The 13,939-nt window shown below is 37.5% G+C and overlaps 1 protein-coding gene across 5 annotated transcripts in view; it reads left to right on the forward strand.

The window, feature by feature from the left end:
- Positions 1–13,939, forward strand: part of LOC138735666 (uridine-cytidine kinase-like 1) — a 110,156-nt gene that overhangs the window by 58,914 nt on the left and 37,303 nt on the right. For all 5 annotated transcript variants that reach the window (XM_069883844.1, XM_069883846.1, XM_069883845.1 and 2 more), the window contains 2 exons: positions 636–825; positions 8,665–8,726. In XM_069883844.1, coding sequence (XP_069739945.1) covers positions 636–825; positions 8,665–8,726 — 252 coding nt within the window. The remainder of the gene's footprint in view (positions 1–635; positions 826–8,664; positions 8,727–13,939) is intronic.

Below are 13,939 nucleotides of genomic sequence, written 5' to 3' on the forward strand. Positions count from 1 at the left end.
TAACATGTTGAAAGAGATTTTAAAATCTACTTGATTCTCAGATGGGGCAGCAAGGTCAGTGTAAAACTATTATAGCACCAGCACCCCGTGGTTTGAATCCAATGCTGTCTCTAAGGAGTTTCAACTTTCTGCCTGGGGTTCTTCTGGATGCTCCAGTTTCCTCCCTCCTTTCATAAGGTACGGGGGGGGTGTAGGTTAATTGGGATAGTTTAGAGGCATATGTGAGAAGGGTCTGTTACCGTGCTTATTTCTAAATTTAAAAAAAAAATTCATGAGCATGGAACCATAATTTAATTGCTCACACTCAATAGCCTGATCATAAATAACCAGCTTCATATTTGACCCACCAAGCTTTTGTGTTCAAAGCAAGCAAGAAGTTTGGAAAATTTTGCAACTCACTGAAACACAAGTGTGGTTAGCCTGCTCTGAACATCAAAAAGGTGATTTTATTTGTGGCGATAGGAAAAGAAAATCACAAAAGCGTGCTTTTTTTTTGTTATCTCTGCTCCCAAGAACCAATACAAATAATCCTCAAAAGACACATTTTCATTTTCCACGCAAGATTTTTTTCTAAAATGCAATTTACGTGCATGTCAGACTGGCTATTTGCTCTAAATGCTGTTTTGTGGTTTCAGCTATTGGACATGAAGATCTTTGTAGACACGGATTCAGATATTCGCTTGGTACGACGCCTACGCAGAGATATTGCTGAGAGGGGGCGTGACATTGAAGGAGTTATCAAGCAGTACAACAAATTTGTCAAACCATCATTTGATCAGTTCATCGAGCCAACAATGCGCCTGGCAGACATAGTGGTTCCACGAGGTAAATCCCAGCAATGTAGTTTGCTCATTCCTTTCCTGAATCTCTTTGGCGTCAAAGCATATTAAAAAAATTAAGTATGAATTCAGTTAAAATCATTCAAATTCCATTAACTTTATTAAAAAAACCTGTTTTAAAAATCCTGATGACTATTGGGCCACATTAAGTTCTTCTATTTACAAGTTAATGATTGATATCCTTGGGCTCATTCAGGCCTCCTTTGCTCTACATTTTAGTCTGGTTATACAGAAATGTTAACAGACACCAAAATAAGTGGTTAATGCCGGCGTTGAAGTGTCAATTATTTTTGTACTCTTTGGAAATTCTCTTTGCCAACTCAGGAACATTATAGAAGGTTGTTGCCGAGCGATGTTACAGACACTTCACTAAAATTTGGACAGTGAGTAATGAAACAAAATAAAATAAGCAGGTTTTCCTGGATCTGATTTATGAGCGACGAAGACTGATTCATGGATATAACACTGTATTTTATTGAAATGAAAGATTAATGAAATGGTGTGGCAAGATGGCGTAGAGGGTAGACGTGTGGTTCCACCTTCCCCAGTTAGATTATTAAATACCCGATTTTAAAAGTTATAAAAGTGGTTAAAAATATAGTTTACAAACTTTGGAAGAGTGGAGGATTGAAATGTGAAAAAATCAAAAGCTCAGTTGCAAAAGAAATTGCCTTTCAAAAGTGTTGAAGAATTGAGGCCTACATACCAAGTTGAAGCCATGGAGTCGTCGACTGGAGCCCCCAAGCCTCAGAGGACTCCTGTCCGGTTAAGTATCAAACCGGCTCCGCGTACACATCCGCAAGATGGCGCTGGCTCAGCGACGAGCTCGGCCGGTTCAGACTCGCGTGCTCGTGAATCCAGGCGCGCGGGCGGGCCGGCCGAGTGAGGACAGGGCCGCATCCCGCAAAATTGCCTGGTGATCTGGGGCCACGCAGTGTTGTGTCGGAAGATGCACCTGCGCGGTTGGTGACCTTGCTGGGCATGCACGGTGCGTGGTGGGTCCGCAAACTACTGGATAAGGTGTGGGCTGTGGGGGAACTCGAGCGACGGCACGCTGACGAGGTCGGCACGCTGTCGTCGGGTGTCCAGACCCGTCGCCGGATCGGAAGAGGACCTATTGCTCTTGAGGAAGAGAGTTCAACCTTATTAGAATTTGAAGAACTGGGGACTGAGACTAAAGAAGGTAGGCCTCAAAGGGAGGTGATGGAACCTGGAATGGATTCTTGCCTTCAGAACCCTCTCAAGTCCTGGTTCTGATACCTGGTTCCCATGAGCAGGTTTCCCTCAGCCACTGAACCCCTCGCTGGTCCGCTGCTGTGGAATACAATTCTGGAAGGGATTACTCAGCAAATGGAAAATATGTCAATAGAGATGACTCAAGGATTTCTGGAAAGGAGAACTAAAATGAACACTATGTGTGAAGAAATAACCTTTGTGAAGCAAGATATTACTGTCGTTAAAAGTGATGTTAGTAGATGTTTAAGATCAGTGGACACTGTACAAGATAACATGAAAAAGATTGAAGAGGCTTTTTTTGAATACAAGAATCAAGTGGAGTGTAATAGAGAAAAAAATGGAGGATTCTTTTGTAAACTGGGGGATTCAGAAGAAGGAATTATTGGAGAAGATTGATTCATGAGAAAATCAAAGTCGAAGAAATAATGTCAAAATAGTAGGTCTTCCGGAAGATATAGAAGGTTTGGACCCGGTAAAGTTTTTTTTTTAAGAAATGGATCCCAGAAGTGTTGGGCAATGATTTTTTTCTGGATGGTCTGGAGTTAGATCGGGCGCATAGAGGATAAAGGAAGAAACCATTCCCAAGCCAACCACCATGAGCGGTTTTAATTAGTTGTTTGAAATATCAGGACAGAGAAATAATACTGTGAATGGCGGTGCCGAAAGCATGACAAAATCAGGCTTCAATGATGATTCAAAATAATAGGGCGGTTTTTTTATGCAGATTTGAGTCCAGAAATTATTAGAAGGCGTAGAGAATTTAACTTGGCTAAAGAAGTATTGAGGCGAAAGGGATATAAATTTGCTTTTCGTTACCCGGCAGTATTGAAAGTTTTTTATGGGAACTTTCAATCTCAGTTTTTTTGAAAATGATCAGGATGCATTAATTTTTGCTAATTCATTGCCAGATTTACGAGGAAATGGGCGATCGTCACCATTGTCACCTAAGAGGAGGGTCAATGTTAATGGAAATGGGAATAATGGAAAATATGGAAAGAATGGGGAAAAAAGTTGAATTGATGCAAAGTCTTCTCGATATTGAGGATCCAGAACAATCATTGGGACTGGAATCACTGGGTTGAATGTTTTTGTTTACGTACTTTGTGAAAGTCTGATGGGGGGGGCGGGGGGGTGGGTGACACTGCAACCTTTAGTCACCTGCCACTAGTGGGCTTTACCACACCCAGATTTTTAGGGTGCTACTACTACTTGTTTTGGGATTGTCTTTTTTTTGTTGTTAAATCAGGCCAATAATAATATTTTGGTAGGGGGAAGATTTTAATTGTATTTTGGATCCTTTATTGGATAGATCTCCGAAAAGTGTAAGGAAATTGAAGGTAGCAACACAAACGGGAGCTTTGATGAAAGATTTGAATTTGGTTGATGTTTGGAGGAGAGTGAACCCTACAGAGAAAGATTTTTCTTTTCATTCATCGTGACATGGTTCATTTTCTAGAATATTTCAGTACATTTGTTGGGGTAGAGTATTGTAGGCTGAGTATAAAAGCTGGGTTATTTCAGATCATTCTATGTTATTTTTTTTCTTGTGTGAGTTCAGGGTTGGTACAATCTTATAGATGGAGATTTAATACAATGCTATTGAAGAAACCGGGGTTTATTACTTTTGTTAAGGAGCAGATTGCATTATTTTTGATTAAGAATGTTAATTCAGTACATAGTAATTTTGTACTGTGGGATGCTTTGAATACATATTTACGAGGGCAAATTATTAGTTATACTATGAAAGTTAAAAAGCAATATGTAGCAGAAAGTTTAATGTTAGAGAAACAAATTACTGAGTTGGAAAAGGAATTTCAGAAAGATGTTACAGAAGATAAAAAAAGCTACTTTAATGAAGTTGAAGTTGCATTATAATACTTTACAAACTTATCAGTATGAGTGCCTACTTAATCGATCTAAGCAACATTATTACGAATTAGCTGAGAGAGCCCATAAAGTATTAGCATGGCAATTAAAAACAGAACAGGCATCACGAACTATTAATGCTGTGAAAAAGAATTCAATAGTTACCTATAAACCTCAGGAAATTAATGACCAGTTTTATTCATTTTACCAAAAATTATATACCTCTGAGGGAAAGCAGGATGCTGGTTTTATTGAATCTTATTTATCTAAATTAAATTTACCTGTTTTAGGGGAGGAAGAGGTTAAAGAATTGGAAGTTCTATTCACAGATTTTGAGATTAGAGGCTATGACAGAACTGGAACAGTCTTTGAGACATTTACAAGATTGTTTGTTAAAGTTTTGGGAATTGTCTGGATATAAAGCAAACTGGGATAAGAGCGAAATATTGCCAATTGGGGATGGAGATTATTCAGAGTATAAAAGTATTATAAAAATTAAAGTGGTCCAATAGGATTAAATACTTAGGAGTGGTAGTAAGTGTAGATTATCAGTCCTTATATAAACTAAATTATGTCCCTTTATTAAAAAAGATTAAAATGGACTTGATTAAATGGAAAGATTTACCGTTGACATTAATTGGTTGAGTAAATTGTATTAAAATGAATATTATTCCTCATTCAATATTTATTTCAGTCTATACCATGTTTACTTTGAAAGGGGTTTTTTCAGGATTTGAATAGAGCAGTGTGGGAGTTTTTATGGAAAGAGAAGTTAGCTTGTGTAGCTCTATTTAAACTTGCATGGAAATATGCCTTAGATGGATTGCAGTTACCTCATTTTCAAAATTATTATGATGCAGCTCAGTTGAAATTTATTAGTAGATTGATGGATATGGGCCATCCCCCGAGTTGGGCAAAGGTAGAAATGGCTTGTATATCTGAAGTTGAGATGCACCAGTTTATATTTAAGTGGGATGTGAATTTGTTGCGGGGATGTAATATGTCGGTATTAAAACATTTGTTAAAGATATGGGTTAAAAGAAACAGAGCTTTAGGATCAAAGGGTAAGTTACCAATTCAAACCCCGTTATATCATAATCGGCTTATTCCTTTTTCATTGTTTAATAATCATTTGAAGAGATGAAATTTTAAGGGTATAATGATAGTTCAGGATTGTTTTGAAAGTCAATTCCTTTCTTTTAATCAATTGCAGGAGAAATTTGATTCTTTATTTGTGTATTATCAAGTTAGAGCTTTGATAAAAGATAATTATGGTACAGAGATGAATCTACCCATGTTGATGAAATTTGAGTCTTTAATTTTTTCTGTGCCTAAGAAAGGTAATATTTCAGATATGTATCAACTGTTTCAAGAAGCTGTGGATAAGCCAGGTTGGGAGAAATCTAGGATTAAATGGGAAAGTGATTTAACTTATATTTTCCTGGAAGATAATTGGGAGGCTATGTGTCATGATAGTGTAACTAAAGTGACCAATGTATGATATGGAATGGTTAATTATAATTTCTTACATCATTTATAGTTGACTCCTGAGAAATTGAAAAAGTATGGGTTTAGTCATTCGGAGTCTTGTTTTAGATGTGGATTATGTACTGGAACCTCTTTGTATGCAGTTTGGTCCTATGTTAAAGTACAATCATTTTGGGAAGGAATTAGGTTGATTTTGGAAAAATTATTTAAAATTAAGTTACCATTAGACCCATCGATGCCCCCCCCCCAAATATTTATTTATTTATTATTTTGGGATATATGGTTTCTTTGAAAGGATTAGGGTTGGACAAATTTCAAATTGCTTTTGTCATCTAGTGTTATCTGTGGCACAAAAGTGTGTAGCTAGTACTTGGAAAGATAAGGTGGAAGTTAATATTATCCGCTGGCATAATGAGTTGAGAAATTGTATTATTATGGAAAAAATTACATAATTTACATGATAATTATTAATTTTTTTGTTCAAATGTGGCTTCCTTACTTGGAATTTATGAATTTAGAAAGACTTTGAAATATTTTCTATACTTATTATATATTTGGCTCCCCTTAAGGGAGCTGGCTGAATGGATGGGAAGGTGGGTGAGGTTTTTTTATATTAATTTTTTTTTTTAATTTCTTTGTTATATTTCATTGTAAGTTGATTATAATCTTTAAATAAAGTTTTTTTTTAACAAGATGAATGAAACTACAAATCTAACATACAGCATAACAATTAATAAACAGCTAGTCTCTTGGCCCTCTGCTGGTCAAGGACTCTGGTTTCCTCTGCCTTGGAGAGTCTCCAAGGTCCTGGACACTGACTCTAGGCTGAGGAGAAATTCTATGAGCTCACTCTCTACTCATAACCTGCATCATCCAATAACCTGCACTTCTTTCTTAATCTACACATACAAGGTGGTCATCACTCTTAAAACTAATACGTTCTTTGTCACGAATTAGAGTAGCAGTGTGTGCAATGCTGTTTCAGCACCAATGACCTGGATTCCTATCTGGCACTGGCCGTAAGGAGTTTGGACATTCTCCCCGTCTCTTTGTGAGTTTCCTCCAGGTGCTCTGGTTTCCTCCACCCTTCAAAATGTATGGGGGGGGTCGTTGGGTTTAATTGAATGGCACGGGCCTGTTGTTATAGTGCTGTACGTCTTAAAAAATGTCATACTTTGTTATCCAAACCAACCTCGCTTGCTCCCATAAGCAAATTCATCTCATCATGTCACATTCCTTTGTCTTGCTGTCTGCAGATTTGAAGGCTCCTATCAGAGCTCCATCTTGCCTATTTCCAGTTAATATGCCTCCTCATGTTTAGGACTGAGCAGCGGACAATTTTAAATAGGATCTGGTTTAACCCTCTCATTACAAGTAGGAAAGATGGGGATTTTGGATAGGTCAAAATACTTGCCTAAGAAAGGGGCATTTTGGAAGCTTTGAGTCAGTGCATTTTAATTGAAGATGATGGAGCGGGAAAGAGAGAGAATAAGAAGTGGGCTGGTGGATGGCAGTGATGGGAGCAGGGTTAAAATTTTTGAATTGTGGTCAAGAACAATGAAACTAATAGTCTCAAATTTCAGTGAGACTTAAGGGGAACAATACAAATGATAGGGAGATTTCAGCATTGGGTATAAATGCTTCAGAAGATAAATCTCTGGTTTGTATCTTGCCTAACCTCTGTGGAAAAAGCCTACTTGCATTTGTACCACTTATAATTTTGTAAACGTCTATCAAATCTTCCCTCATTCTTCTATGCTCCAGAGAATAAAATCCTAACCTGTTAAATCTTTTCCTGTAACTCCCTTCCATCAATGGTCAATGTTTGCCTCCGTATCCATTGCTGGGAATAGTCAATAAGAGTTGAGCACAGGATCCCATGTTATGGATAAGCCTTGACCAAAGCAATTACATTCCTTTCCAGGGATGGGAAAACATGTTCTTGAAGGAGATAGATGATGGTGCCTTCCCCAGTGAGCATACAGGAGCATTGAGAATCAGGTTATGCATGAGGATGATCTGACAGGCAGTGATCTTCTTGCCACCATCCAAACAAGAATTTTGTGCTTGTTTGAAAGTATTAGTCATTTTGCTGAAGGACTTTGGCATTTAGCATGGGAACAACTAGACATGATCCATTATCTCCTGTTCTCACAGGGCTTCAAAAATACTCCTAGACTACTGCCCAATGGGCTTGCAGTCCAAGATAATCTTTTGCTCAGGGGATAGGTTATATGATGCAGTCCATTTAAATGGAACCTATTGTGGCAACATGGCAAACCCTAAGCTTGGCAACGCAAGGGACAGATAGAACCTCAGTGACCATTGCAGGCCACCTTTAGGATGAAGTTGTGATGAGACATTGGAAGATCTTTTTTATGGCATTCTTTTAATGTAATATGGCTGTTTAAATGCTAATTGCCTTGGTAAAATGGAGAGAGTCAGTTCTCCCTCCACATCAGCTGCTGTTGAAATACTTACCGACACTTCATTTAGTTTCTGGTCTTATCCTTGCTCCTTTATCTTCCCCCTATAAAACTGAGAACGTTCAAAAAATCTCCCATTGTCCTTATTCCACTGGACCATTTCAACCTCCCCTATTTAACCCACCATTCCTTGAATTAAATAGCATCTCCCTTTCAAAGATCTGATGCTTTCAATTTTTTTAATGATCTGTTCCTTGCCTCCCTGCAATCTCCTCCAAGATATCAGTGCTGTTCCAAATTTGACAACTCCCGCACCCCCCCCCCTCCCCACCACGATCACTTCCAAAAGAATGTACCACTGGCACCTCTGCTGTCAAAATTCTAACTCCTGGCATTCCATCAAACCTTTTTATTTCCTGAAAGACCTCAGAAAAGGTCTTTTTTTGATAATATTTTGGTTGTCAACTTTGTGACTTGATATCATATTTTGTTTGAGATTAGTATTGTACTTTGTTTTGTCAAAACATTATGGCAAGCATCATAGTTATTCACTAATATAGTTTAACCCCCTCCCCCCCCCTGAACATTTTCCCCCATATTGGGTAATTACATGCACATAAAGCAGGCCTATTTATTTACTTAAAGCCACATACATGCCACTTGTTGGCCAACTTAAAGTCAGCTTGAGGCTTTCAATAAAACAAATTGTGGATTTCAGTCAAAAGCAGTTTTAGGTAATGACTGTTTTTGAAGCATGATGCCTTGATTGTCCTTGCACTCAATGCTGTACCTATTGCCTTTATTTTAAGGAGGAGGGAACATGGTGGCCATTGACTTAATAGTTCAACATGTACACAGTCAGCTAGAGGAGGTAAGAATTGTATTTAATGCAATTATTCCAAAGCATCAGAAGATATTCTGTGGAATTATTCATTGTGGATAAGATTTTTTTTTTGCGTAAAGTGAATCTATTTGCTGACACTACATCTGAGTAAGAAATATTCAGCCAAAATTATCTTCATGAAAATGGTGCCCATTCAGAAACTAAATGGTGTCCATTCATAAACTAAATAGGGACATCTAAAAGACTTAGGCACATGATGCAAGAAAAATAGATGGTTACGGGCATCAGGGATGGAATGTTTAGTTTGTCAAGTAGGTTTATATGGATTGGCATAACATTGTGCTGTAATGTTCTATGTTAATCCTTTGTTATTGTATCAGGCTATTTAAATATTTGTGCCCTCCGTCTATAATAAGTACCCAACATCCATGCAGTTAATAATAAGCTCATCAATCTACAGCAACCTTTTTGAAAAAGATCACAAAATTTGACAGGGTTCCTTCAACTACATTGATAAATATTGTTGTAAAAATCAATACACTGGAGTAATCTCTTTAAAAAAAAATAAGAAAACTGATGTAATTAGTTATGATTATTGGGTTATGAATACAAATGAGACTGCTGTCAATTCTCTTGTGGGAACCAAATGATTCAGGTGTTAAAGAGCATTTTAATTTCCAGAAACTGGACAATGTGCTTCCCCTTTAGGGAGTTTGCGTTTCTGATGCAGTTCAGATGACAACTCATTTATTGTTAAACTACTGAAAAAGTTCAACATTTCCATTTATGAGCAAAGTTCCCTCCTATGTCATTTTATCGGTGCTAACAGTGTAGGGTAATTCTTTGGAGGGGAAGTACTTGCTAACTTGACACACATGAATAAAATTGTCACTTATTATATCCATCATTAACATTAATCTCTGAAAAGGTGGTTTAAAAAAAATTGTTGCAGATACCACAAACTCTTCCAAATGAGTGACTTAAGTTTACAAGTAGATGTTGAATTTTGGCTGCTTGCATTCAAAACATTAATAACTAATTTGAAAGGTATTGCTGACATGTTTATAATGTTCACATTAATATATTATTTATTAATTTTGACATTTGAGCCACATTGTGGATCTTGGGTTTTGTGCTTGGATTATTTTTGCATACAATTGTTTTCACTTTTTTTAAAAAAGATTGAATGTTCTAAAAAATGCATTGTTTTGACTTTATAAAATCTAAGTGGCAATTAACAAAGGATGACAAGAATTATTTAATGCAAGAATACCTATTTGTTTTAAACTCTAACTGATATGACCAAACTGTGTACCATCTTAAATTTGGCTTGCTTTTAAGTTATTTTTATAGATCCAATATTGACAAAACTAGAAAGCATTGTGTTCTAGTGCCTGCTAGATTAACAGTTGACAGTTGGGTGGAATAAAATGTGGTTTGTAGTGTTAATTTTTTATTCAATGTACACAGTCTTTTCTGCATTTCTGTACATGTACCTTGAAGCAACAGCTTTGCTATGTGGTAACCTTGTCACTCTCATTCACTTTGTGTTTTCTTCACTTTTGCACTTTCCAAAAACACAAAGTTTCATTGTTAATTCTCATCTTTTTAAAATGCAGGTGTTTGGGGGGGGGGGGGGGGGAAGGAAAGGCAAACAGCATCATTGAGATACTTTACTATGTGCCAATAATGTTATTACAGATTCATTTTGTGTTTGATCCATTTCAGCATTTGTAGTTCTTTATTTCATTGAATTGTAGAAATGCCCTATTTGGCCCTTTTTGACTTCTGAATTTCCATTACTGATTATGCCAGAGAAACTTCCTTTCCATCATATTTATTTCACAACCAACATTCCATAGTTCTGTTGAATTATAAATTTATTGAGGAAGTGTGGAATATTTAGCACCTTGCAACATTCATTGATTATTGTAACAATTTACTTCAAATGGCATAGCTGAGCAATAGATGTTTATCCCCAAATTACTCCAAATTGGAAAAAAAGTGTCAACTTTTTAATTAATTTGAATATTTTTTCATGAAATTATGCAGATTACATTTTTGGTATCAGGTGAATGAGTCTAAGGAAATGTTGGGCAATTCCTCCTTAAAATGCAGGTGAAAGGAATTTGTGAGGTGTGATAAGGCTACTGTGCAGATGGGAAATGGTTAATTCTGAATGCTGTTTACTGAACAAGGTATGACTACAGGGCAGCACGGTTGGTGTAGCAGTTAGTTCAACTCCATTACAGCACCAGCGATCGGGAATGGGGTTCGAATCCTGCACTGTCTGTAAGGAGTGTGTTAATTCTCCCCATGTCTGTGTGGGTTTTCTCCGGGGGCTCCAGTTTCCTCCCACTGTTCAAAACGTACTGGGGGTGTAGGTTATTTGGGCAGTACAAACTCGTGGGCTGTAATGGCCTGTAACAGTGCTGTATGTATGCATGCCTAAAATATAAGGAATGTGTGTTTGGACTGTTGAAAGATAGATTCAAAGTTGATTTGCCCAAAAATAATTAATTTCCAGGATTACTGTGAAGGTAAGAACACCGAAATGGACAGCTGCCACAGCATTGCCAGAATAAACTAGAGCAAGGCAACAAACATCTTTTGGATGAAAAACATTTCTTCCATGTACACCATGAAAATATGCATATCTACAGTTTCCAAAACCAGAGACATAGGTTTAAGGAGAGAGGAAACAAATTTTAAAAGAAATTTAGAGTTAAGATTCTTTTTAAGTTATCTGGAACCCCCTGCCAATGGAAGTGTTAGAATTAAGTACAAGTACTTGTTTGAGGCCTTTAGACAAGCAGCAGGCAAATGTTTGACCATGCTGTGCCATAACAACTCTGAAATTGTGGCATAGATTGAAGGATACTGGAAAACTACATACCACAGTAAACCCCCAGAATCCAGCACCTATGGGGGATTGGTAGGATGTTGGATAAGTGAATTTGCCAGTTGCTTGAGATTGCGTGTTGCATGATTGGTGAACTAACTGTGGTGGGGTGGGGGCGGGGGGGTATCAATTTAAAACTTTCTGCTGGCTGCTTGAGACTGCCAGTTGCTTGAATTCTGGATTACAGGGATTTTACTGTAAATACCACAAGCTGATAGGCATTACCTATGGGTAACTGGAAATATTTGCTGATTTTAAAATAATTATAGTCTAAGGCCATTATGGTGTAAATCGGTCAATGTCTGTATTTAATGTGTAATCTCAATAGAAAGGAGTTGTTATTATTTAAAACAAAGAAAAATGGGAAGTAATAACCTAATGTTGGAAGAACTGAGTGGTCAGGCACCGAATGTGGGATGAGAGGAGTCAATGTTTAATGTTCAATTGGAACTAGAAAAGTGCAAAATCAGGAATGTTTTTTATGTGTCAAAAAACTGGGAAGGTCTGTGATAGGATGCAGACTAGAATTATCAAGGAAACAATTATTATTTAAAATCCAGCAGTTGTAAGAAAATGATGCAGGGAAATAGAAAAGTAATGAATGGAAAAAAATGTATTGCCACATCAGTAATTTGCTTAAAACGAGTAATTTTGGACATTTTATTTCATATGAAGGACAATGGTATGAGCAAATTCTCATGTAACAATTGAACCATTTGGTTTATTGGGTTCCCTGAAGAACTGTCCCCTTCCTCCTCTATTCTGTGTGATTTAGTACTTGCAATAGTATTGAGTTCAATCTCATCAGATCAACCACAATCTCATTGAATGATGGAGCAGGCTTGGCAGGTGGGATAATCTATTCCTGCTCCTATTTCTTGTGTAATAATCCATTGGGTGCATTTTTAAAGAAAGATAAACACATGCTGAAATAAAGGGTTGGATGAGGACTAAAAGGCCTTTTCTCTTGAAAATTTCCCATATTCTAATGTAGGAAAGAAATTTGGAACAGCATATCCTGGCAGCTTTTAAACTATATTTACACAGTGATCACTAAATATTTTTGTCACCTTTGCTGTGTCACCTCAGTATTTTAATATAGGTCTTTTTTAGCAAGAAGGTTAATTCATTCCCTCCTATGGTGCATTATATTGACTAATTGAATTTCAGGCAAATATGATATCTTTCTTTGGCTTGGCTTCGCGGACGAAGATTTATGGAGGGGGTAAAAAGTCCACGTCAGCTGCAGGCTCGTTTGTGGCTGACCAGTCCGATGCGGGACAGGCAGACACGATTGCAGCGGTTGCAAGGGAAAATTGGTTGGTTGGGGTTGGGTGTTGGGTTTTTCCTCCTTTGCCTTTTGTCAGTGAGGTGGGCTCTGCGGTCTTCTTCAAAGGAGGCTGCTGCCCGCCAAACTGTGAGGCGCCAAGATGCACGGTTTGAGGCGTTATCAGCCCACTGGCGGTGGTCAATGTGGCAGGCACCAAGAGATTTCTTTAGGCAGTCCTTGTACCTTTTCTTTGGTGCACCTCTGTCACGGTGGCCAGTGGAGAGCTCGCCATATAATACGATCTTGGGAAGGCGATGGTCCTCCATTCTTTAAACTAAATGAGTTTTCAAAGATCCTTGGACAACCAGTTCAGCTGGCATCCTGTATAACCAAAAATGCAATGCTGGAGAAACTCAGCAGGTTAAACGGTATACTTTACACAGCAAAGATATACAGATACATAACAATATTTCGGGCTTGAGCCCTTCATCAAGGTTTGACAAAAATGTGGGCAGGTGCCTAAACAAATTGGTGTGTGGGGAGGGGAGGGAGGAGCATAGGCCCACAGGGAAGAGGTAATAAGTGGATAAGGGAGGGGAGGGCACAAAAGAAAACAGGAAGGGAAGGGGGTAGCTCTGGGTGATGGAGAAATAAGCAATGTTCCCTCTAATTTTTAGTAGTCAGTGTGCGCAAAAATCTTGCGCGCAATTTTTTTTTCCTGTGACAGAAGTATGTGGCAACTGAATGCTTGTGCAAATGTAAACTTGAATAGTTTCAAGATAATTTTGGCACAGCCAATCTTCATGTCTAATAAAACTGTATTGGCATTTTTAATAATACAGGTATGGTTGGATTCTACAAACTAACATATTTAGTTAAGATTTTATTCTATACTTTGAATTACTTTGTTCCATTAAATAAAACACCAATGAGTAATTCTTATTTTGATGCAATGTCTAAATAAATTAATTACAATAACACCCATCAATTCACAGATTATTATTGTTAAAGTTGCTGGAAATGGTTAAATCAAACTCATTCAATTACAAAGCTAGTTGACAACTATTC

This window comes from Narcine bancroftii, chromosome 6 (genome assembly GCF_036971445.1).
Source record: "Narcine bancroftii isolate sNarBan1 chromosome 6, sNarBan1.hap1, whole genome shotgun sequence".
In the NCBI taxonomy this organism is placed as follows: Eukaryota; Metazoa; Chordata; class Chondrichthyes; order Torpediniformes; family Narcinidae; genus Narcine; species Narcine bancroftii.